This window comes from Megalobrama amblycephala, linkage group LG23 (genome assembly GCF_018812025.1).
Source record: "Megalobrama amblycephala isolate DHTTF-2021 linkage group LG23, ASM1881202v1, whole genome shotgun sequence".
NCBI classification, from domain to species: domain Eukaryota; kingdom Metazoa; phylum Chordata; class Actinopteri; order Cypriniformes; family Xenocyprididae; genus Megalobrama; species Megalobrama amblycephala.
This window is the reverse complement of record NC_063066.1, coordinates 14,141,412-14,166,795: the sequence shown is the minus strand read 5'-3', so window position 1 is coordinate 14,166,795 and position 25,384 is coordinate 14,141,412. Positions and strand designations below refer to the sequence as shown.

The following is a 25,384-nucleotide window of genomic DNA, read 5'->3' as shown; positions in this document are numbered from 1 at the left end:
AGGCGTGAATCTCCATGAATAATGGCTCATTCTCACCTGTGAAGACAAAAGAATTGAATAGTAATGACCTGAAAAGACTTGCATATTAATGAGGCATTTCAGTCAGGTAGGCTGTGAAAAAAAACTTCTGTGATGTCTCAAGCTCATCATGGTATATGAAACATACAGAAAAATTTTATTACAATATAAAATAATGGTTTTATATTATACTTTAAAATATAATGTATTTCTGTGATGCAAAGAGTCTGAATATAGGCTTTTAGTTTAAAAGCATGCACATTTGGAGAAATATAGGATTCTCATATGTTTATGTCAATTTTCTATACAGAGGAGTTATTTTTTATTTAATATTCATTGTTTTCTATGAGCGCTGGTGTTTGCAATTCATACTGCAGCCGGAGGGCGCTCTGTGCATTTTAGTCCACAAATTCACCTAAGAAGAAGACGATATTCCATGAATGGTGTTTACCAATTCATACTACAGCCGGAGGGCGCTAAAGAAACAAAAATCACTTAAAACTTATCAATAGAAGAAAACAAACAGGAATTTATGAATGTCTTCCAGAGTGCTAACCATGGCTTTTTCACCGATAAACAATTTTCAAGGCAATAAATACACGATTGAGATGATGAATGCATGTGTTGTTTGATTTGCCTGTGAATAGCGCTGGCTCCGTGGGTTGGCCGCATTATGGGTAATGAGCTGAATCACGGACTTCTGCATGGCTCTCTTTTCATCAGATTACATAAACGCAGAATGTTTGTTTTCGATTTGACTTGCACGATTTAAACCTGACATTTCAACGTTTTGTTAGACATAAGTATGAATTTTTTGTGATTAGTATTCACTAAGTTACACTTCATTTTTGAGAACTATCAGATTGGACTTCGTTCAGAGGGAGATGAGAGATCACGCATCATGTTAGTTTTCTTTATTTTACAAAAAGCACAACATTTTGTTTTTACTCTGAGTGTATACAAATAAAAGGAGATATTCTTTAGTTTCAATTGATGTATTACTTATGTTTCTATGACAAAAAATGACGGAGTATTTTAAGTCTGTTTTGCTGCAATGTGAAAAAAAAACCTGCAAAACGCGCCGGCGCGTTTTTAGACCTCAGAGTGTTAATATCAAAAATAAAATAAAATTGCCTGCCTTGCCTGCCCGTACTGTACCAACTACCTCAGGGGGGGACTAAATGCCGCTTGGTGGAACAAACTGTCATTTGCACTACTGTCTCTTCAAAATAAATTGAAAGAAAACTAGCATTGGGGATTTGTTGCTTTTTCTTGTTGTACCGAACTCGTATGTAACCATGAGCCCAAAACCGAGGTACATACCGAACCGTGACTTCTGTGTACTGTTACACCCCTCATTTATGTACTTTGTATCAGATGTTTCACTAAAAATTCTTAAATAAGAATAAAAACAGAAAGAGAAATATTTGAGTTTTTACAGTATTAAAATGTCTGAATTTTGTGGGATTACAAGAGTCTTTTTCTAAGGAGAAGTTTGAGAAGCAGGAGACATAATTTTCTCTTCATTTAATCTCATTTGTGACAAAAAGAAACAATTGGAGACATTAAAAAGATCCCACTTGTTATTTTCCTTTCCTATGGGAAAGAGTCTTTAATAAGTGCATACATTTTTAATCAGTGTTTGTAGTCATCCTGTTTTCTGCCATCAGAGTTACAGACACAGGGGCGGGAGGGATGGCACTGAACAAGAATCTGAAATACTACTTGCTTAATATGTTTTCTATTTCTCGCTTTTTCCAACAAGCCAGGCAATACATTATTCATGGCTCAAAGTGAGCAGCAACATGTCCATGGTAAATTCCCTCCCTTTCATCGCTTCACTCGTCCCTCTTTATTAAATATTTTACCTCAGCAACAGGTCTGATGCAACAGTGAACTGAAATGCTCAGTTTCATTTCTTCACTTTCTGACAGACACACATATTCTGAATGCAGCTGAACATACAAAAATAAAAAACAAAAAAACATCACAATACATTTATTTACTGGAATTTTATCTAAAGAAATGTTATATAATCATACATTTTGATCCAATAATATCTGTCAAATTTAATCTTATTTATTTATGAATGGAAACCTTTTAATTAGGGGTTCAAGCAGGTAGTGCTGAAACCCTATTGAATTTGTTAGGATTTGTATTATTATTTTTCTCGTGCCGTAAAACACATCGTGCAGCCCAAACCGTAAGGCCTAGAGACTTGAAACTTTGTCAGATGATGTACAAAAATCGAGGAGAGGTTGACAAAGTATGACCCAAATCGGCCAATAGATGGCGTTACAGTGAGCAAAGGTATGAAATGGCTCATAACTCCTAAACTGTTTGTCCCAGACTCGAGTGACTTACATCATTGGAAAGCTGAGTCCTTGACAAACAAAACGTTATATCTCCGATTTCATTTCCAGTATGCAAATTTTTCCGCCATTTTGAATTTTGTCAAAAACCTAACTTTTGCAAACTAGTCCTACGTTTTTTTGCCCAATCGGAACCAAACCAGTGCATAAAATGTTCTCTGGTAGTCTGAATATCAATAATTATAGAAAGAAAGTTGAAATTTTGATTCACGGTCGCTAAGGAGCGCCAAAACATGCAATGTAGGCTGAGCCACTTTTACTAAAATGGCTGTAACTCGAGAACGAAATGAGATATTTGCACCAAACTTGGTAGATTTGTGTAGGGGCTCAATATTTGGTCATTATAAAAAAAATTGTGTCGATTTGACATTAGGTGGCGCTATGACACGGCATGCAGTGTCTTGGTCCAAGGCGGCATGATTGTCTTTGAGGACATTGGTGTATCTCAAAAAACTAATGAAATTTGAGCACCTATTAGACAAGGTTAACGGAGGCCGATCGGAACGAAACTCGGTGGGCTTGTTCGACTCATGGCCTAAGTAATCATGTGGTGTTTCAAAGATCCACAGAATATGCATATCATCTGATAGATCTCCTCATGTTTAACAACTTTGCCTCAAGAACCAATGCTGTCAATCAAATTGTTCATTAATTATTCGCAAATATGTGAAAAACCTACTTTTGCAAACTAGTCCTAGGTTTTTTTGTCCGATCGGAACGAAACCAGTGTAGGACAATTCTATGGACTCTCTAGATCAATAATTATCAAAAAAAAGTTGAACTTTACCATTTGGATCGCTATAACGGGGTCATTTACAAAATGGGCATGGCGAAATATACTCAAAAGCCTATAATTCCTAAACGAAAACTCAGAACTTCACGAAATTAAGTAAGCACATGCAGCATATGACTCTAAAGAAGCATGCCAATTTTTATGGAGATCAGACCATAGCTGGCGCTATAACTGTTAAAAAGCTTTAAAATCCATATATTTTCAATGGTAAATTGCCTGATTTGGCTGAAAATGGTCAGTTCCTTCTATGATTTAGGAGTTTACATGCTTGCTAAATAAAACTTAATATCTTTTTATGCATATGTGCTTAAAGACCTTAAATGCTTGAACCCCGGTAAATGCTGCTTGCAGCTTTAATTATAATTTATTTTGTCTATTAATTTAGTTATATTTATTTCCATTTATTTTCATTTATAATCTCTGAATTTCTGAATTCTCATACTGAAATACATTTGTTAAGTTAATAGAAACTGAAAAAAGTGTTTATGAACAGGTAGGTGTAGGTTTTTTTTTTTTTTGTTTTTTTTTTTTGTTTTTTTTACATCACACTTAGGGAAAATTAAGATATGATAGCACTCACCTGATATAATAATCATTCCTGATGAGCAGCAGATGCTGGAGGATGGATAGGAAGTAAGGTTCTGAGCCTGTGTCTTTCACCATGTTGGACAGGAGATGGTACACCTCACCCATATCAGTGCATTGATGGTTAAGGACACAACTGCATATCTTGATTGCTATGTAGTAAACATGACATTTATATATACATATGCTTATAAAACTGTTTATAAAATATGCACTAGAGTGGCAGGAATTATTAGAAGTGCAGTGGTATAATTCTAAGATTAGAAAGAACAATAAAGTGTAAGCAAATCCAACTAAAGGTGCATGGCCATCAATCATTGGAAATTGCTTGCTTGTTTTAATTCAGATTTATGGCTGAGTTAAAGGTTGAGTCTAACCAGAACTGATGCTATCTGTCTGCATTCTAAAGTGTCTTTAGGGATCTAATTTGCTAACATGAGTAAACAAAAGAACTGAAGAAAAGTGAATTTTTCTGCCAGTTCATACCCTAGCCCTGGACATGAATTAAATGAACATTCTTTAAGTTTGATTATTTAAAACCATAAAACATGGATCAGTCACTTCCTTTTTTTTACTTATTTATCTATTTTCTCAACTGAAATTTCATCCTCAGTTTGTCTCACTTGTCTCCAAAACTAAAGAGATGTGCTCTTAAACTTACAAAGTATTGATTACATGTCCAGCATATTCTTTCCCTGAAGAGAAAGGGCAGTGGCTTTCCAAGTCTAAAATAAATGTAACATTTGATAGTTATCATCTTCTTTATTATTATTATTATTACTATTATTATTATTTCAAGGACTGACATCCCAAACCTCTCAGTTATGTCTACTGGAGTAATGACTGTGCATCTATTTTCAATCGTGGCAAGCTTAAGCATGTGATGATTAAATGTAGCTCTTCGTAGCATATTAATTGTATCTACTAATGGTCTTAGGATAGAGTTAATAGAACAGCACTGACTAAAATAAAATAAAATAAAATAAAATAAAATAAAATAAAATATGGGCATAAATAGTGTGTACAGTGCATTGGGCAGAGGTGAAAAAATAGAGTCCAGCCATTAAATGTACTTTACGTTGTGACAATGTCTGTTGAAATATTTAAACGCTGACTGCAGGGTGATGCACTGCCTAGACTGGAGCACGTTTTTTGAGCCACCACATTTGCTCCTTCCATTCCACTGGGATAGAAAACATAAAGCTGTGGAGGCTCAATATTTAGAGGAAAAACTAAAAAGTACAGCGAGTCTGTAGCCATTTAATACTCAGGTTAGAGTATTATATATTCTTTAAAAGAATATAAACTAAAAACAGAGATATTTGCTAAAAAAATCTATATTATAGTATATAGAGTAACTCTATATGTATGGAATAACAATAAAATGAAAAGATAAGACTTCAAACCACTGCAGTGCACTTTAAAAACTGCAGCAAACCAATCTGCCCCACCACTGCTGAACATTTTCTAATTAACTCATATCATTTTAGTTATTCATAAGGTTGCGAGTGTATCCTATGTTCTGTCAACTCAATATGAGAATACAAGCATCTTCAAAGCATTATTGCTGATAACACAGGTGATCTGCTTAAGTGAATTATTTTCTCCACACTTCAAAACCAGCAAAACACACCGGAAAGTTATTCACTCTATTAAACAGACCCATGAGTGTGCACACAGACACACCGTCTGTGCATATTTGTATTTTGGGCATGTTTGCAGTAATATACTGGTGGGGAAGGTGATGCATAAACATGAGCTGTATCAGCATGAAGCTGAGCAATACAAAAGACAGAGAGGGAGGGTCAATCAATCACGCTGCCCAACTTTCAATTAATATTCAACAGATTCCACAAGTCACTACAATGGCCAGAACTAAACTGGACCAGAAGTGCTATATTCCTAATAATAATAATAATAATAATAATAATAACACAGAGAGAGAGAGATGACAGACAGACAGACAGACAGATAGATAGATAGATAGATAGATAGATAGATAGATAGATAGATAGATAGATAGATAGATAGATAGATAGATAGATAGATAGATAGATAGATAGATAGATAGATAGATAGATAGATAGAATTTCTATCTGTAAATATACAGGGTGGGATTGGAAAATGTTTGGCATTTAGAAAGAGAAGAGGGGGGAAAGAAGGACTGAGAAAGACAGAGACTGTTGCTTAGACACGCATATTACAAAAGGCACTTACAGATCAATGCCAAATTGTCCTTAGAGACAAATGTTGTGTCTCTTACACAGTTGGCTGCTCACGAAAATCATTAGTCCAGACAGCCTGAACTAAAACTAGCTTCTCCATCATTTCAGCAAAGCTTTCCCTCTGAGAGCTTACAGAAAGAGGGTGAAACGATAAAAAATATCAACAAAATCAGAACTAAAATAACCGGAAATATATGCCTTACTCTTTTATGAATTCAGTGAAGGGCTTCAAGCTACTTTATAAAGGGTACTGCGAGGATACACACACAAATCCAGAAGCTACTGCACATGGCTGCCACGTATGCATCTGTGGCCTTATGGGTCAGATGCAGATGTAGAAACAGGGAGAAAATAAGTGTGAACGGATTTCCATAGCCGCGTAGCATAGTCTATCCGCAGATTTAAGGGGGAATGAAACAGAGAAGAGGTGAGCGTAGAGGTTGCTTCCTGTGTCTCTGGAATGTCAGTATAATGAGCTCAGGGCCAGAGGAGGAAGCTGGGATATGTGTGCGGTGCATGCATGTGTTGATGTGAAGAGGTTTGTTTACCACCAGAGTTGCCAGAGGCTGGACTGGAATTGAAAAAAAACCTGATTCTCAAATCCCTTCTGAATGAACTGGAGGTCTTGGCTTTAGACCCATGAGCTGCAACGGGCGCCCTTACGGCTGCACACACAGCCGAGGCAGCGGTAAAAAGGATATTCCATCTCTGCACGGATGTCATCTAGTCGGTGAGACAGTTCGATGGAATCCTCCTCCTTATTTTCATTAAACACCTTCAGCTGAATGTCGAGCTCGTCCGTCTCCTTCAGCTCCTGTGATTACAGAGGGCGATATGAGAAGAATGAGTAACTGATGAACACATCGTCATATAACAGTAGTAATATACGAGGAAGTTTGAGAAAATGTCTGCTTTTTGAACACCTTGAAAGCACCTTTTTGTACATGACCCACTTAAAGGCCTCTTAAGAAATCAAAATTATTTTTGTGGAATTTAGTATATATCTTTAAGGCCATGCTAGTATACTCCCAAATGTTGACCAATTCACTTTTAGCAGTTATATACGCATTCAAAGTTCAAATGCCTTGCAATGCAGAATTTTTTTTATTTTTTTTTTTTGGTTTGTTTGTTTGTTTGTTTTGTTTTGTTTTGTTTTTTGCAGTGTATGGCAGTACAGAGGCTTCAGCATCACTTAATGCAGGGGTCTCAAACTCGCGGATGATATTTTGTGGCCCCCTACCTGACATCAAAGTTTAGTGTTAGTGCGGCCCGCGAGTTATTCTGAAACTTTTGTTTTATTTTGTTATCACTTATGGCAGTGATCTCAAACTGCCGGCCCGCGGGCCATTTACGGCCCGCCCTCCCCCTCTACTCGGACCGCAACTAATCTAAAAAATAAAACAGAATCCGGCCCGCTAAATTATTACTATTCCCTAGTTGCTACCTGACTGATATGCAAAGAAAAAGTCGCCGTTCTATGGGGGCATTCACATATCGCGTTACATAAGCGCCACCGCGCCGCATTCTCCTTTCCAATGCGCTTTTGCTCCAGTGGCGTCTGTCGTTGCTATGCAACCATGAGCCGCGCTCTCAACCGCGTCGCTTCTATTATGAGCGCGCTTGCCTAAATCACAGTAAAAGCACTCGACTTTAAGTCACGAGCGTTGATTTAAAACCACCGAAACGCGTCCGATGCAACCATTAAACGTTACAGATGCTCAAACGGCATCTTGGACAAATGCGCTGCCAGGTGTCTCAAGAAACAGAAGAGTGTACAAATGTATTCAGGGATTGTATTTGTTCAGTACAGTGTTGTTCAGTGCAAGATTTTAATGTTATTTAAGCTAACATAAAGTAAGGGAAAATACTTCCACTAAATGTTAAAAACTAATAATGTATGTAACAATGAGAGCTCTTTATTTTTTGGCAAAATAAAGTTGATATATATAGCTCCAGTTTTTTGTTTATTTCTGACCCCTCCACGCCACAAGTTTTGCTATTTATAGTAAGTATTTATAGTATAGGTATAAAAACATTTTAGTAGGCCTAATGAAAGTAAATGAGAAATAATGCAAAGGAAAGTAAATTTTCTTAAATGTTGCGCTTTCCTGCGCTTGAATGTTAATATGGCCCTCCTATAAGGTGTCAATCACAGAAATGGCCTCCCACCAATTTGAGTTTGAGACCCCTGACTTAAAGGCAGGGTAGGTAAGAAATTTTGTTCCAAATTTGTTTAAACTTTCTATATATATACATGCATAATTAAAATGTAAGAACTCTGGTAAAAAGAGTATAAAAATCGAGTGACTCTAGACCGTTTAATCTGTATTAAACACAGCTCATTATTTCCATCCGGGACGAAACATAGGATTGGCTTAGGCGGCTGTCACTCTCTCGCAACCATGGCAACCACCCTTTTGCCACACATGACCTGCCCACTTGCGCGCGCACGTTTGATTTGGGGAATCCAAGAGGCACGGATCCTAGGAATACCAAAACAATGGCAGAGAAACAGCAAGCTAAATTCACAGTATCGGCCTATGCAGTTAGTGAAGGCAAACCAGGCAAAAAAAGGAAGACAGTAACAGTACAAGAAAAGGCAATGAACAAAAAGTCTTTGGATAAACAAAGAAATAAAACGCGAGTTAATATCGGCGTGGCTTTCCAGCGATGGCGAGAACTGAGGGAACTCAAGGGGCTGAAAAGTGACTCCTTGATGGCTTTATTTCTGCTGGACAGGTAAATCTTTCTTTTTGTATTTTGATCATACATATTTTTTTGTTTATTTTTTCATGAAGCATGTGTCATTAGCACACGTAGCTGCGTAATATAGCTAACATAACATTACTTAGCGAGCCGTAGTAGAGACGATAAATAATGATAGCTATAGTGTTGAATTGTGCATAATTTTACCCTCTGTCTAAGTCTTTTACCATGTTCACCTGCAAGTTTACCTGCACGTTTTTTCGCCTTTGTTTTGTTTTTATATTCTCTACCTATGTTTACTGATGTCTTTATCTTGTATCTGTGTGTGTCGTACACACTTTGTTGTATGTGTGTGTTATTATTTTGTGTCTGCAATGCAGTTGTGAGTTGATATTTGAGTGTATGTTACTCTGTTGATCTGTAGAACAACGTATATGTTATGAATCTTACACGAAATTCATCTTCATCACAGTGTAAATGATGGTAATGGAAAAACGTGTATCATGCAACCTGTTTTTAGCTTTGCCTTATAGATAACTAGCTCGTTAGCGAATCAAAAAATATATATTTTAAACTTTACCAATATCAATATGCTAGCTTGATAGTGAGTACTAAAATACATCTTGTTTGTTTATCTTCATAATTTTAAAGTTATTTTTATTACATGTGATTCTGACATGATGTCACTACATGCACTGTGCTCCTTCCTCTCCGCTCGTCTCAGGTAAATAATGCGTCTTCCAGCTCAGTGGTCGGAGTCACACGTTCATGCGTTTTGGGGGCGTGGCTTTGGAAGGAGCCCAGAAGGGAGGGGGTGGAGTGAATGGAAATAATGAGCTGTCTTTAAAACAGTCGTGAGAGGTCTACAGACACTCGATTTTTATACTTTCTTTTTCAGAGTACTTACATTTTAATTATGTATTGATATATAAATAAAGTTTAAACAAATTTTGAAAAAAAGTTTTTTATACATTTTTTTGCCTACCCTGCCTTTAATGAATCAACAGCCTATTGGCTATTGCCTTAGACATTTATTTTTGATTTATTTTAAAAGTTTACAACAGAAATTTGCTGTTTAATAAGAGTGTCAGAAAAGTTTGCAACATGTAGGATTCAGAGTACAGCATTTCTTATTCACTTCTATGGTATCAGCAAAGGAGTGATTGACTGTCACACAACTGCAACAGCAACTCAATGACGTTAAGGATATGATGTGATTGGTTATAAAGGTATGCATGATTCTAAGTTGGTTGTTGTGCTTACTCCAATAGTAGAGCCATGGAGGTTGGTATCTCCCCAAAATGAGAAAACTGTGCTCATCAAGCGATTTAAAACTAAGGTGTCAATTAAAACCACAAGTCTAATTAGCATTGTATTGAGGTAAGAGTCAATCTGTTTTTCTATGGTACACAGATTGTCTTGCTTTGCATACCTGCAACATATGGGAGAGATAGAAAGGGTTTAGAGAGATAAAGAAAGAGAGGATAAAAGGTGTGCTTTAAAACTTCACTATAAATCAATGATGGTGTAGTTTATGGACGGTGAAGAGCCAAATGTAACCCAATTTCTCTAGTTATCAATCAGTGGGCTATACTTCAGGCATGCCATCTGTCTTAAAGAAACAGCCAATCAGAGAGACAGAGTACTCGTTATGCCACAGTAGGAGGCAGGACCAAGTCTCTCTCGCTCTCTCGAACACACTCACACACACACACACACACAACTCCAGAAATGTGTATTTTCATTTCATCAGACACCATTTTCTAACTCTCCTTGAGGATTTAGTGCATCTCATTTGTCTTTCACTTTGTTTCTTTCTCTTTGCACTTGCCATTTTGAGGATACTAAAACCTGAAAACTCATTATTCACAATTAGAGAACAATGTCATATTTAATTGTCCTATTAAACTTTAAAATACATTATTCATAAATTACGATAAGCTCATCATATGCAGGGGTAGATTGAGATAATTATAATAATTGTAGCAATAATACGGGGAGCAGTCAAAATGACTTATTAAGAGTGAGGAAATGCCCACATAAATGAGATGGTGAGTGATGTGCTGGCCTGGTTGCGGGCTTTGTGGCAGCATGGAGCAGAGATCTGTGCGCTGATTGATAATGATGTGTGAGGGGAACGGCCTTTGTGAAACAAAGCTGTGCCATTAGGGAGGACACCAAACCAGGGCACACTTCAGCAGTTTTTAATTGTTTTGTTCATTTGTTCAAAAGTTTTTGATTGTTCTGTAAAGCCAATTTAAAACCCAAATTCTTCAAGAAAACAGCATCTGTCATTTGATAAACTACAGATGTATTACAGCATTTTTTAAAAGTACTTTCCTATGTATTTACCAACTGAACACATAAGGAAAACTTATGAGCATATATCATACCACTATTAAAAAGAAATCAAGCATTCAAAACATTTAATAAAAAAAAATCAAAAAATAACAAAACTAAAAAATAGGATAAAACAGAAATATAAAAGTGAAATGATAAAGCAAAAGTTATACTCACTGGTAGTATCTTCTTGAGGCCACAGCGCAGAAACTCATTTCGTAAGTGTATCCTGAAGTCTAAATCATCCGGGGAGGTAACGAGGGCATTGATCAGCTGCATGCAAGCCACCTGTATTCACACACACACACACACACACAAGCATCATTTAATGCAAGCAAATTCTCAGAATCATCCCTTCAGCAGTAAATTATTAAAATGTACTACTCTGCAACAGCCTCTTATTCACACTGCTCTCATCTCTCAGCTTAAAGAAAAAAATCAATATGTTACATTACTTAAAATAAAATGAATTCATCAGGATGGAACGAGGCAGTTGGCACTTTGAAGAACTGTAACAGAAAAACAGGGGAAAAGTGAAGGGAAAAGATGCAAGTGGATTAGTAGAGCTGTCCAGAGGAAGGAGGAATAGAAGGAGGGAGCAGGCCTGGCTGAACAGATGTGTATTTTTAATTGATTTATCGGATCATGGCAGTGGGCAGGGAGGAGTGCTGATGGTTCTTAACAGGCTATAAGGTGGCTCCAGGGAGCCGGCTAGGATGAGAAGGAATGCTCTTCGCTTGGTTGATCGATGCCGAGTGGAAATATCACTCTTGATGGACATGTGAAGAGTATACCTTCACCAGCCTCAGCCTGGAATTTTAGAGTTGTTGTGGATCTGCATGTGTTATTGCCCTGCATGATTTTATTTGTCAAGAGAATCTTCATCATTCTGACTCCCACTTGTTTTGCCTCCAAAGAGCGGCCCCAAAAACAGAAACCTGACTTGAGCCAATGGAAAGACACTGTTTGACACAACATTTGACACTATATGTCAATTCTCATTACAGTATTAGTAGACTGTTAAGCCCAAACTATAGTTTACTTTTTACGCGAGGGTCAGCGTACTGTATATGCACCGCCAGGTTTTTGTAACCGCACGTACTTGTACACGCAGGTCACACATGCGTATTTAATGTTTGTTTTTTTTATTTTTTAGTAATTAGTTCATCCACAAGGTGGCAACTGTGCCCTGGGGGCGTCGATTTACAAGGTAGTTGAGGAAAAAATGCATAAATAGAACAGACCGGAACACATGCAAGCTACAGTGACAATGAGGCCTAGAGAGTACCCTGATTTGTACAACAAAGATGTTTGCATGGGTTGTAACTCGTGGCGAGAGATTGCTCAAAACTGTGCATGGGTGGAATTGTCTGTGTATGCTTACGAGTTAAATGAAGTATACTTTCCAAGGCTGTGCGTGTACACTAGCGTAAAAAAAAAACAAAGTATACACAAGGCTTTAGTCTACTAACAGTCAATAAAAGAGTAAGAAAAGGTGCGCTGTAGACACAGATACGTGTATATACAGCTTGCTAATCAGGTCTGTAATGTCTGTATAAAAGGTGTTAATTGAGTTTGAAATTGTTTTGAGGATGGCACTCTTGGCATTGCTCGTGGATCTTGCTGCATGTGCTCTCAGGCGAGAACGCGTCTTTAGAGAGTGTCATGTTTGCTGAGAGTGACAAAACAAAAGGGTGTATGGAATGCCCTTATATGGACATGGTTTGGGTGTTATTTATGTAAATGACTCAACTCGGGCAAGCGGTTGCTCATTTAGAATACTCAGAATTCATCAACATTAGAACGGGTTTAAGAACAAATTCATGTGTGTACGCACGTGTTGTTAGTTAGGTGGAAAGTTTCCGTGTGAAATTCAAATTTGAATATTGTATGCAATTATTAGTGAATGAGACCCACTGTCTGTTGGGGGACCATCAAAATAAAGTCTAAGCACATAATAAGCAGACTGTCTACTAATATTCTTTTGAATGGTAGTTGACATGTAGATATTACTTAGAGTTATGAACTTATATTTATAGCAGAATGTCTAAAGTGGACTATCAAAATAAAGTGCTGGTTCTAATTCAGAGATGCAATGATGACCTTTGATTTAATTGATAGTTAGATCTGGATATAATGCAACATTTACTTTAACCCACAACCCTCAATCATGTTCTTTTTGACCCTTTGTAGTAGAAATTGTGGGCACCTCTGTTCTAAATGAAGCTTTTAATGAAAACTAAAATGAACTAAAGCTGAACTAAAACAAAAAGGGAGTGAAACTAACCAAAATTAAACTTGAAAAGAAAAACTGCATATAAAACAGAAATAAATATAAATTTAAATAGCAGGACTCTTGGGCTCAAGAATGGTCTGTTGGCATCAGATACCAAATAGCACTATACTTGATTCCTTCTCTTGAAGTCCCAGCTACCAGGGGCTGCAGGCAAACCAATGAAGCCCACATTTCTGAGGCTACCATCATACAACATTATGCCTCCACATTACCAAAGTTCTTAAATCGTCTCGTATTCCCATTTGAGCAATTATTTCAATTTGAATCATTGAAGAGTCTCACTGAGTGTATCAAGATCATTCTTCGAGTTCTCCGGAGGCCAAATGCATTTTTATCATCAGCTGTGTCGACACACCAGCCTGTTTGGAATGATGTTGCAGATAGGGTGTTAGTGCAGGTTGAGGGGCTTATTTTCCTTTATGGTTTGAGTGTGCAATGATGAGCTTCTGTAGCAGACTGCCGGAGGAGGATTTCAACAGAGTAATTAAAAGACGGCACTGCTGGGACGGTTTTAGGTTTGCGTGCTTGCGTCACCGAGATGGCGTGACTACAAAACACATTTTAATCACATTTAAAAAGTCAGGCTCTGCAGCTCATTGCAGGTTTTAAAAGTGTTTAATTTCTTTTAACCGCCAGCGTTGGTGCGGTGTTTTAATTTACTTGACAATTAGCAGCGGTTCTTTTCATTAAAAACCTTTTTTTAAAGGAGGAAAACAAGGCACAATATCAAAACAGATTCACTCCTCCCTTCTCCTCGCACTTCCTCTGTATCATATTGTTGTCTTCGCCTGCTCTCTCAACAGCAACAAAAAGATTAGGGATTTGGTTAATGAATGGGTGAGAGTGGCTTGTTGTGCTTGGTCACAGATCACTGCAGGTTGTGGAGAAGCGGAGAATGATAAATACAGGTGTGGTGCTGCATTCTTGCCCTTTTGATTCAGTTCCTCTGAGACCAGATTGGAGAATGCAGAGGAAAAAGTAAGAAAGGGGGATGATAAAGTAACCACCTCTCAAAAAGAGAATTTTTATTTTTTTTCCGGGTTCTTTGTGTGACCTGGTTGCAGCTGATTAGGGTTTATAATACACCTCCCGTTCCATTAGAATAGCCAGCAGCTAGCTTCCATCTTGTGGCGTAGGTGGCAGGGTTGACAGACGACCACAAAACACAGTGAGGAGAGGGATAGGGGGACTTGTTTACATGTCAAGCTGAGCCGAGGTGCAGAAGAGCTTTGAGTGACAGATGTGCCAATTTCTACCTGGCTCCAGCATCAAACAGAGCATTCGGAGTGAAGAGGCCTCACGCATTGACTGACACTAAACACAGCAGATCTATATCTGACGCCCTGGGCAAGCAGAATTCTACTAATTATTTGAAATGAGTGAAATAAAACATGAGGATGCCCTCAAGGATAAAATTTAGAACACGTATGATGTGATGTGTGTTTCACTTGAATATTACGTGCTCTTTCTAGATAATAACAGACAACATCTAAATTCAGACACAAGCTAATATGAAAACATACCCCAAAAATAATATATATATATTCTGCAGACACATGTGAAACTCTAAGGTTTGTTTCAAAGCAGAACATTTAGAGAGAATTGACTACACTTGCTCCACATTAGAATGCAGCATTCCAACACAAAATCCTGTGTCTTATTCAATAACCTCCCACAGTTTAATTTAACCAGAAGCCAAGTTGCTAAGCTGAAATTCTGCGGTTTAATCATTCTTTTCAGAGCAAATAAAAATGTATCTGTGTAAATCTGTGTGAATTATAACATGCAGGTAATAAGGTGAAGTGGCAGGTGGGGAAGAGACTTTCTCCGACTCTTTGTTTCTTGGAAAGGGCAGCACACTGACCTGTAGCTGCTGGGCTTCGTGGTTCTCCAGCCCCTCCACTATCGGAGCAAACCTCTCCTTATTATTCCTCTCTGCTGCAATGGTCATGGCTGCCAGGATCTTATCCAGACTAAAGGAAAACAAGACGACAGAAAACAATGTGTTTAGGTACACATGATTTTTATCAAGCAACAACCGTGACATTAGTTCAGAATGTTCACACAAGTTGGTCTTGGCCATTCATGCAGGGGACCTGGAACAATGTCACAGATTTTTATGTAGCGTTTATAGCTCATTGTGAGTGTGCAAAATCAAAGCAAGCCTAATGTTATCCATATAAGAGGAGCCCTTTAAGTCTACAGTATGTGACGCTGTGTAAAAATCAGCAACATAAGAGCACTGAAGAGATGTTTGGACAGAAGTACAAAAAGTGCTGGTGGGGAAAGCAAATTAAGGACTTTACAAAGTCCCATGTACAGAACGCATCATAGACAAAATAACAACAACAGAACAAACCAGTGCTTGTGTCAAAAATAGCCAATTAAGTAAATAAACACATGCAAGACTGTCTTAACTGTGTATCTTGCCATCATGTCATTGGTTCTGCTCTCATCAGGTTAGGATATAGGCTCATTTGTCTTTTATCGGCCAGACCCAGGTGTTGGGCTTTGGGGGGGCTTAATGGAAACTGACAGAGTTACTTTAACTTAAAGATAGTTCACAATAAATGTAAATAGTAAAATGTAAATAGAATGAAAAGAAGATTGTGATTCGATTCAGTTCCAATTTGGATTCAATTTCTTTCAGTTTCAATATCCATTCATTTAGATATATATCAGGTACAGTACATGTAGAGTACATGAACAAAATCCCTCAAATAATGTTGTTAACTATACAGGGAACCATGTCAGTTAGTGTCATGTCATTAATGTAATACTGTATACGAACATTTAAATTGCACATATGCCATTTTTTTTTTTTTTTTATAATAATAATGTTATAATAACTTTTTAATGACATATTTATGTTTCTACTCAGATTAGGTTTTGTTTGTTTGTTTGTTTGTTTTTGGAAATATACACATTTAAATGGCAGGTGTCCTAACTTGTTTTATAATGGATTTATTCAAACACATTAAATATTGAATTGGTTAAGTAAAAATGTAATGAATATGTAATATGGTGCATATATTTAACAAATTGCTCCTCTCTAGAGTTAATTTTTCTAGCTGGCTAACGAGTTATGGTCACTGAATATGGTTTTCTGAGGTAAATGTGACGGTATTGTTTACAAGCTGTTTTGCTGATGTAGTTCCACGGTTGAAACACTGATTGAGCGATAACATGAGACAGGATACGGATTTTGTTAAGTTGTACTGTATCTTTTAACTTACCTTTGGGTGTTAATTCATGTTTATTTCGCGCTGTAATTGGTTTTAAAGCAGAGAAGATCTGTTCACGTGCGCTTCGCTTCTCTTAAACTGAGGCGCTACAACGCCACAACGTTTTTTTTTTTTATTATTATTATTATTTCTTAATAAAATGGACAGAATTTAAAATTTGAGACTTTGTCTCATATCAAAAAGTAACAAAGCACAAAACTAAATGTGATTTATTCAAGCAGACGGATAATATAGAGGGTATGCACGTGACGTCATCATCGACCGTTACAACTGCGGTCAAGGCCACTGAGTGGAAAAAGACTGAAGGTCTTCGCCACGTCTTTAAAATTCGATATCATTGTTTTCTATGAGTGTACGCACACCGGCGGCGACATTCGGCGCCTGTCCGCGGCGCCCAGCTACGGCTCAGAAAAAATATAAAACAATGCGTTCGAATTTGAAAGACGTGTCGCGGCGCGACACACAAAACACATCCAAAACGGGAAAGAGCTTTGTGATTGACTGTACAAATAGCTTTGACACAAACCCTGAGGTATATATTTAAAAATTGCACAAAGCAACAAGGGAAAAAAACAAAAGGATCACTGCAATTCACATAAACAGCTCGACTCCAGGCAGAGAAACATGTTTTAGTTATCATTTTGTGTCAAACTGTTGGATTTTGAGGTAAAATCATACCGTATATATTGTATTGTTATATATTAGTTTGACAACTCATCAATTAAATATTTTCCATCTTTTATTCTGCATAATTGGGTGTTTTTCAATAAACAACACTGACAAAAACTATACTATAAAACTATATATGTTTTAGGGCTGGACAATATGACGATATAACATTGATATAAGTGATTACTCGGATTTAAACCTACCTATATTGTAGTTATATAAAATATTCACAGGCAGATTTTCTTTATGTATTTCCCCGCCGTCGAAATCAGGCACATATAAATGTCAGGAAACACGGCATGTCAATTTCCATGGATTAGGTTTATTTGACAAGTTGTAAGGAACACATTCAATTCCAACCTTTAGTGTAATCGTTTGTTTTACTCGCGTTTTCGCAGTTTCCCCTGTTAAATCCAGTCACGCAGCAGGTTCTTTTGCCACTCAGTCCAGCTGAGGGAGCGCGTTTTCGGTGGGAAAGTGACGTCGATGCATATGAAAAGTGAAGCCAAAGCGTCTCGATCGCCCCCAGGTGGCTGGATACAGTATAGGTAATAAACCCCGCCCTATCTATGTAATGGGACCAATGGGACATGAGACAAATTAAACAGTCAAATTACACGTCAAAGATTTTTTTTCCAAAGATTGTTTCTGTCATTTTAGGCAGTTTTTATCACGCTGATGTTAGTTAATGTGTTCATTCTTTAAATAAGTTTGTTTTTAGTTAGTTATTTGATGCTATAACAAAGCAGGATTGGACGTCATGATTGACAGATGAGATTGACAGCTTCTCTGAGCAAAGTAGTCACTAAAGCACCAACGGACTTTTTTCTGGATCTTCGGGAGGAGATTGGTGCTTTCCAGAACTGTTTCACACTGACATAATGAGTTGTGCTGCAGTATTAACCAATCGATTTGTAAAAATGAGAATCGATAAAAATCGAGAAATCAATATTTTTTACCCAGCCCTGGCATTACAACTGGCATTACAACTCAAACTGGCATTTAACTTATTTGGTAGCAATTTATTTAAATTATTTGCACTATACTACTCCTGTTAAGTGTCATGTGCACACTGGCCTGACCAGGATATCTGCCACTTTTAAAAAGAAGATATTTTGAAGAATGCTGATAACAAAACAGTTGACGGTAGTCACTGACCACCGATGGCAGTCAATGGCTACCGACAACTGTTTGGTTAAAACCCTTTGATGCGCAAGCTATGAAAACCCCTTCTAATGCGCAACATGGGTCAAAAATGACCCGTATTCATTTCCTATGTAATTTCAATCATGGTTGAGTGTTTCTTTGCTGAATCTTTGAAAGAAATGTATTTTATCATTCATTTATTTCAGGTATTCCTTAAATATCTTGTTTTTGATTGTCAAAAATCATTATGTTCATTTTTTTCTTTCTTACTTTATAAACAAACACAGTTTTTGTATGTCTACATCAATTTTACACACATGGGTCAAAAATGACCCGTATTCATTTCCTATGGAATTACAGTCATGACTGAGTGTTTCTTCGCTGAATCTTTGAAAGAAATGTAATTTGTCATTTATTTATTCCAGGTATTCTTTAAATATCTTGTTTTTGATTTTCACAAATCATAACTTTTGTATTTCTACATCAATTTTACACACATGGGTCAAAAATGACCCATATTAGAAACCTTTGCAAATTTTCGCAAGTAGGAACATATTTACTGCAGACAACTATTCATCCGCCACACATTTCACATCTCAACATGGCTGCTTTTGTATATTTGATGGATGAAAGTCATATTATATTTCATATAATAGGCTATATATTATATTTCATAATCTTTATTTTTTGTCATAAACCAATGCTACTGGTCACCTTTTACATCTGTCAGTGTTCCTAAAAAGTAACAGTTTTGAACAAGGTTTCTGTCCAACAGTGAAAATATATAATAAGTATTTGAATTTGAATATTTGAATATGCTTGTGCTTTAGATTTTCTTTATCTAGAGTGTTAGCGGCTGGTCCTCAACAGAACTGAGGTGGATGATGACATCACTGTAAAAAAAGTTGAAAGTATACTTTGCGCACAGTCGAACACAATTTAAATGTGTATGTGCAGGTTGCACATACACAGTTACAGAAATCTGGTGGAAATTATAAAAAGTTACAAAAATCTGTATGCTGACCCTCACGTACGCATAAAACATGAAGTATGCTTTGGCCTTTAGAAAGATAATGACACAAAAAAAATTTCATTCAAAAAGAAAGGAAATATTTAAATAAGGATTTGTTTGAGTAATACCTGGAATAATGAATGATGAAATTAATTTATTGTAATATATGAGATATAGAAAATAATAACTCATTCAGGTCACTTTAGACTCAGGTTGTATATGTCCAAAACTGTTACTTTTCAGGAACACTGACAGATTTAAAGGGTGACCAATTGCATTGATTTATGACAAAAAATAAAAAATTATGAAATATATAGCCTAATATATTAAATATAATAAGACTTGCATCCATCAAATATACAAAAGTAGCCTTGTTAAGATGTGAAATATGAACAGTTGTCTGCAGTAAATATGTTCCAATGTTTCAAAAAAATTTGCAAATATTAAAGATTTCTATATGGGTCATTTTTGACCCATGTGTGTAAAATTGATGTAGAAACTGTGTTTGTTTATAAAGTAAGAAAGAAAAAATAAACAATTATTTATAGAAAATCAAAAACAAGATATTTAATGAATACCTGGAATAAATAAATGATAAAATACATTTCTTTCAAAGATTCAGTGAAGAAACACTCAGTCATGATTGAAATTCCATAGGAAATGAATACGGGTCATTTTTGACCCATGTGTGTAAAATTGATGTAGACATACAAAAACTGTGTTTGTTTATAAAGTAAAAGAGAAAAAATGATCATAATGATTTTTGACAATCAAAAACAAGATATTTAAGGAATACCTGGAATAAATGAATGATAAAATAAATTTCTTTTATAGATTTAGCAAAGAAACACTCAACCATGATTGAAATTACATAGGAAATGAATACGGGTCATTTTTGACCCATGTTGCGCATTAGAAGGGTAGTGATAGAAAAATGATTTTTACTCAAAAAGTAAGAAAAAACAAAATTAAAATGAGGATTTGTGATGATCAAAAAGAAGTTAATTGAGGAATACCTGGAATACTGAATGATGAAATTAATTTCTTGCAAAGATATAGAAAATAAAAACTCAGCCGGGTCATTTTTGACCCATGTTATGCATCAAAGGGTTAAAAGCATTCTTCAAAATATCTTCTTTTGTGAAAAGGAATGATAAAAAAAAAAAAAAAAAAACCCTCATACAGGTTTAAAACAACTTTAGGGTGAGTAAATGATGACAGAATTTTCATTTTTGGGCAAACTGTCCATTTAAGTTCACTTTTTACATGTCTCCTTACCCCAAATCGGTTTACTTTGCTCTGTCATGAAAGAAACTGCAGAGAGAAGTTTTGTCGAACAGCTAGGTATAAGATCCATGTTTTGTGATCCAGGTGATTAAGTTGTAGTTGTGAGTGGGCTGTACAGAGTCTTTCATGCTGATTCAAACATGGCTTCAGAATAAGCTACACCTGCTCAACTCCTAAAGAGGGCTTTGATGTGACAGCACTAAACATAAGCCAGTGTCACTGCACAGCGTTTGAGGGGGAAGGAGCTAGTTTCGGCACTAAGTGGGGTATCAACGTTTTTACAGCTGTCACACAGATCTGCACACTCTCTGATCACCTACACACCCATAAAAACATTAATCTACTCACCTACAACACCGATTCACCCAAACTGCACTTAGCATATGTGTGTGAGTCTGTCTGTGTGCGTTTGTGTGTTTACTGAAACAGATCCCAGGGCTAAAGGTGCTGATCGGCAAATAAAAATGGCCGGCTGAACCAAACACGGTTTCTTAATGATTCAACAACAAAACTAACACAGCATGCATCATCGGGTCGCCATTAGACTTAGCTGGAGACTTTTCTAGTAGGCTAATTTGAGAAGGGCATAGCAACATGTCCTGTACTATTACTGCAATACAATGGATGCTCAATGGAAGATACAGTAATTTAGGGTTTCTGGTCAATGATTTAACTGCAAGGCGACAAAAGTTTTTTTGTTTTTGTTTTGTTTTTAAGTACAAAATATCTGATTTTTATACCATTAATCCGTACATTTTGGCATATTACATTTTGTTGATTGTAATTTGTATTGAATAATTAATGATATCAACTGTGTATACATTGATTTAAAAGTCAAATGCTTTCATGTAATGGTTAGATGGTATTTATTAATGATAATACTAATAAAAAAAAAAATGTCTCGTGATATCAGCATGACTGAGTTGAGTTTCTGACAAAACTTTTTACAGTGCTTGCATTATATTGTTCTGTCTTTTATTTCTTATGATAATTCATACTCAAAAAGTAGAACTGAAGTGACATTCATTACAAGATGATTAGTGTAGTGCTGTCACAATTCCTCGAATTTGAGTGCTAGAGTTTAAAAAAAATCCTTGATTGCAACTTAATCGGTAGTGCCGCATTTCACATACGAGAATCCATAAATCACATTATTGGATCATTTTCTAAGGGGCCGTTCACACAGAACGCGTCTTTGCATCTAAAAACGCGAGATGCAGCACTCAGGAATGGTTTTAAAAAAAGCGCAGCATAGAAGGCGAGAGTCTCGAGACGCGCCTTTGAGACGTGATGCAATAACGACAATAACGGAAATAATAGAAATAGGCAAACTGCAGAATTTAGAGATACAAGTTTTGACATGGAAAAAAAGAAAATAAGATAATAATGAGCACCTCCTCCACCATGTTGCCATTATATAAAACAGTTGTCATACCAACTCGCAACGCTTGCCCCACCTCCAAGGTTCTTCTGATTGGTCCACTGTTTTGGAACTGACATTGATGAGCGGTGCTGCGTGTAAAAGTTGAAATTCTTTTAACTTGACACGGCGTCTTAAAAACATGGCGCTCATGTGTGAGGCGCTGCAAAAGACGCGAGACGCGAGCGTAACGGTCATGCACGTCCGTCAAGCGCGTGTTTACATAGAAAAACAATGGGAAAGTAGCGCATTGGAATAGAAAAACGCATTCTGTGTGAACGGCCCCTAAGGCTGCACAATTCATTAAAACAATTTTAAAAAAGCATAACATAGTATAGTGCTATCATTTATAAACCTACACTAACCCAGGAGAACACATCAGTAAGTTTATAAAAATGCGAACTGCGTTTGCATGTTTTGATGTTCACATGTTCCTGTTCAATAAATTACAGTGGCTGAAGCATTTCTATCATAAGAAAAGATTAAATATTAATAGATTAAGAGGACACTTGAATTAAATGTTGTTTGGCCAATATTAAACAAGAATTTGATCATGCTGTAAAATGTAACAACAACAATCTAATGATTAAATATTCTATAATAATAATAATAATAATAATAATTTTACTTTTACAAAGATTATTTGAAAGTAGAATCTCAAGGCACTTTACAGAAGAAAGCCACAAAAATGGGGTGAAGCTGATGATCTTACATGTTCTCCTCTCCGATGATACAAACAGCTGACAGAATCTTGACAATTTCGGTCATCATATTAGTCTGTTTGGGATCAATTGCCCTTGCGAGGAGGAGGAGGCTTCGTTCATCCCCCAAGATCCTTTGGAGTCCATACTGAAAACAAAAAGACATCTCATTTTATTATACCTATTAAATGGAAACATTTTGCAATGGATAATGCCTTTAAGCTTTAAGCAAACACAATGAACCCCTTGTGTATGGACAGATTTAGGCTTTCTTCTCCGAAAAAGAGCCAATTAGGCAGGTGTAGATATGTTTAAAGATTAATTAATTTAAATCAGGACAGGACAGCAGGGACAGATAATCAAATTCTTGCAGCTTTGTCTTCCTCACAGGGTGTAATGCACTGCACTTGACCACAATTTGAGCAAAACACAGAATTAAAGGGTTAGTACACGCAAAAATGAAAATTCTGCCATTTATTACTTACCCTCATGCCGTTCCACACCCGTAAGACCTTCGCTCATCTTCAGAACACAAATTAAGGTATTTTAGTTGAAATCCGATGGCTCAGTGATGCCTTCATAGGGAGCAATGACATTTCCTCTCTCAAGATCCATAAAGGTACTAAAAACATATTTAAATCAGTTCATGTGAGTACAGTGGTTCAATATTAATATTATAAAGCGACGAGAATATTTTTGGTGCGCCAAAAATAAAATAAAATAACGACTTATAAAGTGATGGCCGATTTCAAAACACTGCTTCAGGAAGCATCGGAGCACAATGAATCAGTGTATCCAATCTGCTGTTAGGAGCGCCAAAGTCACGTGATTTCAGCAGTTGACAGTTTGACACGCAATCTGAATCATGATTCGATACACTGATTCATTTGTGCTCAGATGCTTCCTGAAGCAGTGTTTTGAAATCGGCCATCACCAAATAAGTCGTTATTTTGTGTGTTTTTTTGTTTTGTTTTTTGGTGCACCAAAAATATTCTCGTCGCTTTATAATATTAATATTGAACCACTGTACTCACATGAACCGATTTAAATGTGTTTTTAGTACCTTTTATGGATTTTGAGAGAGGAAATGTCATTGCTCCCTATGGAGGCATCACGGAGCCATCGGATTTCAACTAAAATATCTTTATTTGTGTTCCGAAGATGAACGAAGGTCTTACGGGTGTGGAACGGCAAAAGGGTAAGTAATAAATGACAGAATTTTCATTTTTTGGGTGAACTAACCCTTTAACTTGAGGGGAAAAAATAAAATAAAATAAATAAACAAACACTAATAAAAATATGTTTGGAATAAAATAGCATTCAAATTTAACATGGCTGAGGTATAAATTATAATGTCAATACCATTTAAGCATGAAAGCAGCTTTAGAAAAGGTTAAATCTGATGATTATCTGGAGTTGAATGAGTTTTATTTGTGTTTGGTCCTGTTTAATAAAGCAGCAGCATTTCAATCAGAAATGTGTTCCTTCTCAAGGACAAGTAAGGAGCTGGCATGATTTTATATTCTTTAATATAAACATTTTTTTTTTTTTTTTTTTTTTACTTGGCACGTGTGGGACACAAAATGATATAAACTCCTCATAATGGAGCTTTTAAATTCTAAACCCACCTTATTGTTCATGAAGGCCTTGAGGCACTGAATGAGTTTGTGCTGGTTCTTCTTGTCAATGTTCTCTTGCCTGAGGAAAAGAAAATCAGTGAGTAAAGAGAAAAAGCGTGTGAATGAGCAACCCATAAACACTGAAGAAAGGAGATTTATTAAGACGATGTTAGAAATTCCAGCATAACTTACTGTTTCTTGTCGAGAAGCCTCTCCAGCACATCCAAAAGCAGTCCGAGACCTTCATGGCCAAAGTTATTCACCCAGCTAAAGACAGAAAGAGACAGTAAAAGAACTCCATTAGAATATATAAACCCGAACAAGTTCATTAAAGGTTTGAAAAGTTAGGTTTGAAGATGAGCTGGGTTACAAAACAACTCTGGAAACAGTTTTTTTTTTTTCTCCCCATCCATATTATTGACAAACAGTACAGGTCATTTTGGCACCTGTAGCAACATATAGAAGATGAGTCAGTCCCTGTCCCTCGGTAAAATGTCACCTGTGACAAGAACATGAAGAAATATTGTGATTTTGTTCCCTATGTTTCTGTTGGTGGCTTAATGTGAAGAATTTTCCACATATGTGTAACCAGATGGAACTCTAGAGGAAAGAACAACATATTTATGTATCCTAGAGGAGAAATTAAGCATTTTTGTGTTTCAATGAATTAAAAGTAATTAAAAACAGTTTTCTTTAGTAGACTACTTTTTATATATTTTATATCTCAGTAACAAGTCAACATTTACTCACATTTGCCACTTTTTTTTTCTCTTTTTTTTTTTTAATTTTGAACCCTGTATTCACCTGATTAACACATTCTTGAAAACAGGTGAATGGAAATGAAAGAAGTCTTTGTGTGTGGTGCCTTCAGGCAACTTGTGCAGGCCATGCACTCCAACAGGAAGATAAAGCAATACATGGGTGATAACAGTAAAACCGATAATGGATTG

At 36.4% G+C, this 25,384-nt stretch overlaps 1 protein-coding gene across 9 annotated transcripts in view; it reads right to left on the bottom strand.

The window, feature by feature from the left end:
• diaph2 (diaphanous-related formin 2) overlaps positions 1–25,384 on the bottom strand; it is a 441,980-nt gene that overhangs the window by 290,399 nt on the left and 126,197 nt on the right. For all 9 annotated transcript variants that reach the window (XM_048176558.1, XM_048176565.1, XM_048176564.1 and 6 more), the window contains 7 exons: positions 24,627–24,701; positions 24,444–24,513; positions 22,827–22,963; positions 15,200–15,308; positions 11,217–11,327; positions 6,695–6,807; positions 3,764–3,880 (listed from right to left, as the gene is read on the bottom strand). In XM_048176558.1, coding sequence (XP_048032515.1) covers positions 3,764–3,880; positions 6,695–6,807; positions 11,217–11,327; positions 15,200–15,308; positions 22,827–22,963; positions 24,444–24,513; positions 24,627–24,701 — 732 coding nt within the window. The remainder of the gene's footprint in view (positions 1–3,763; positions 3,881–6,694; positions 6,808–11,216; positions 11,328–15,199; positions 15,309–22,826; positions 22,964–24,443; positions 24,514–24,626; positions 24,702–25,384) is intronic.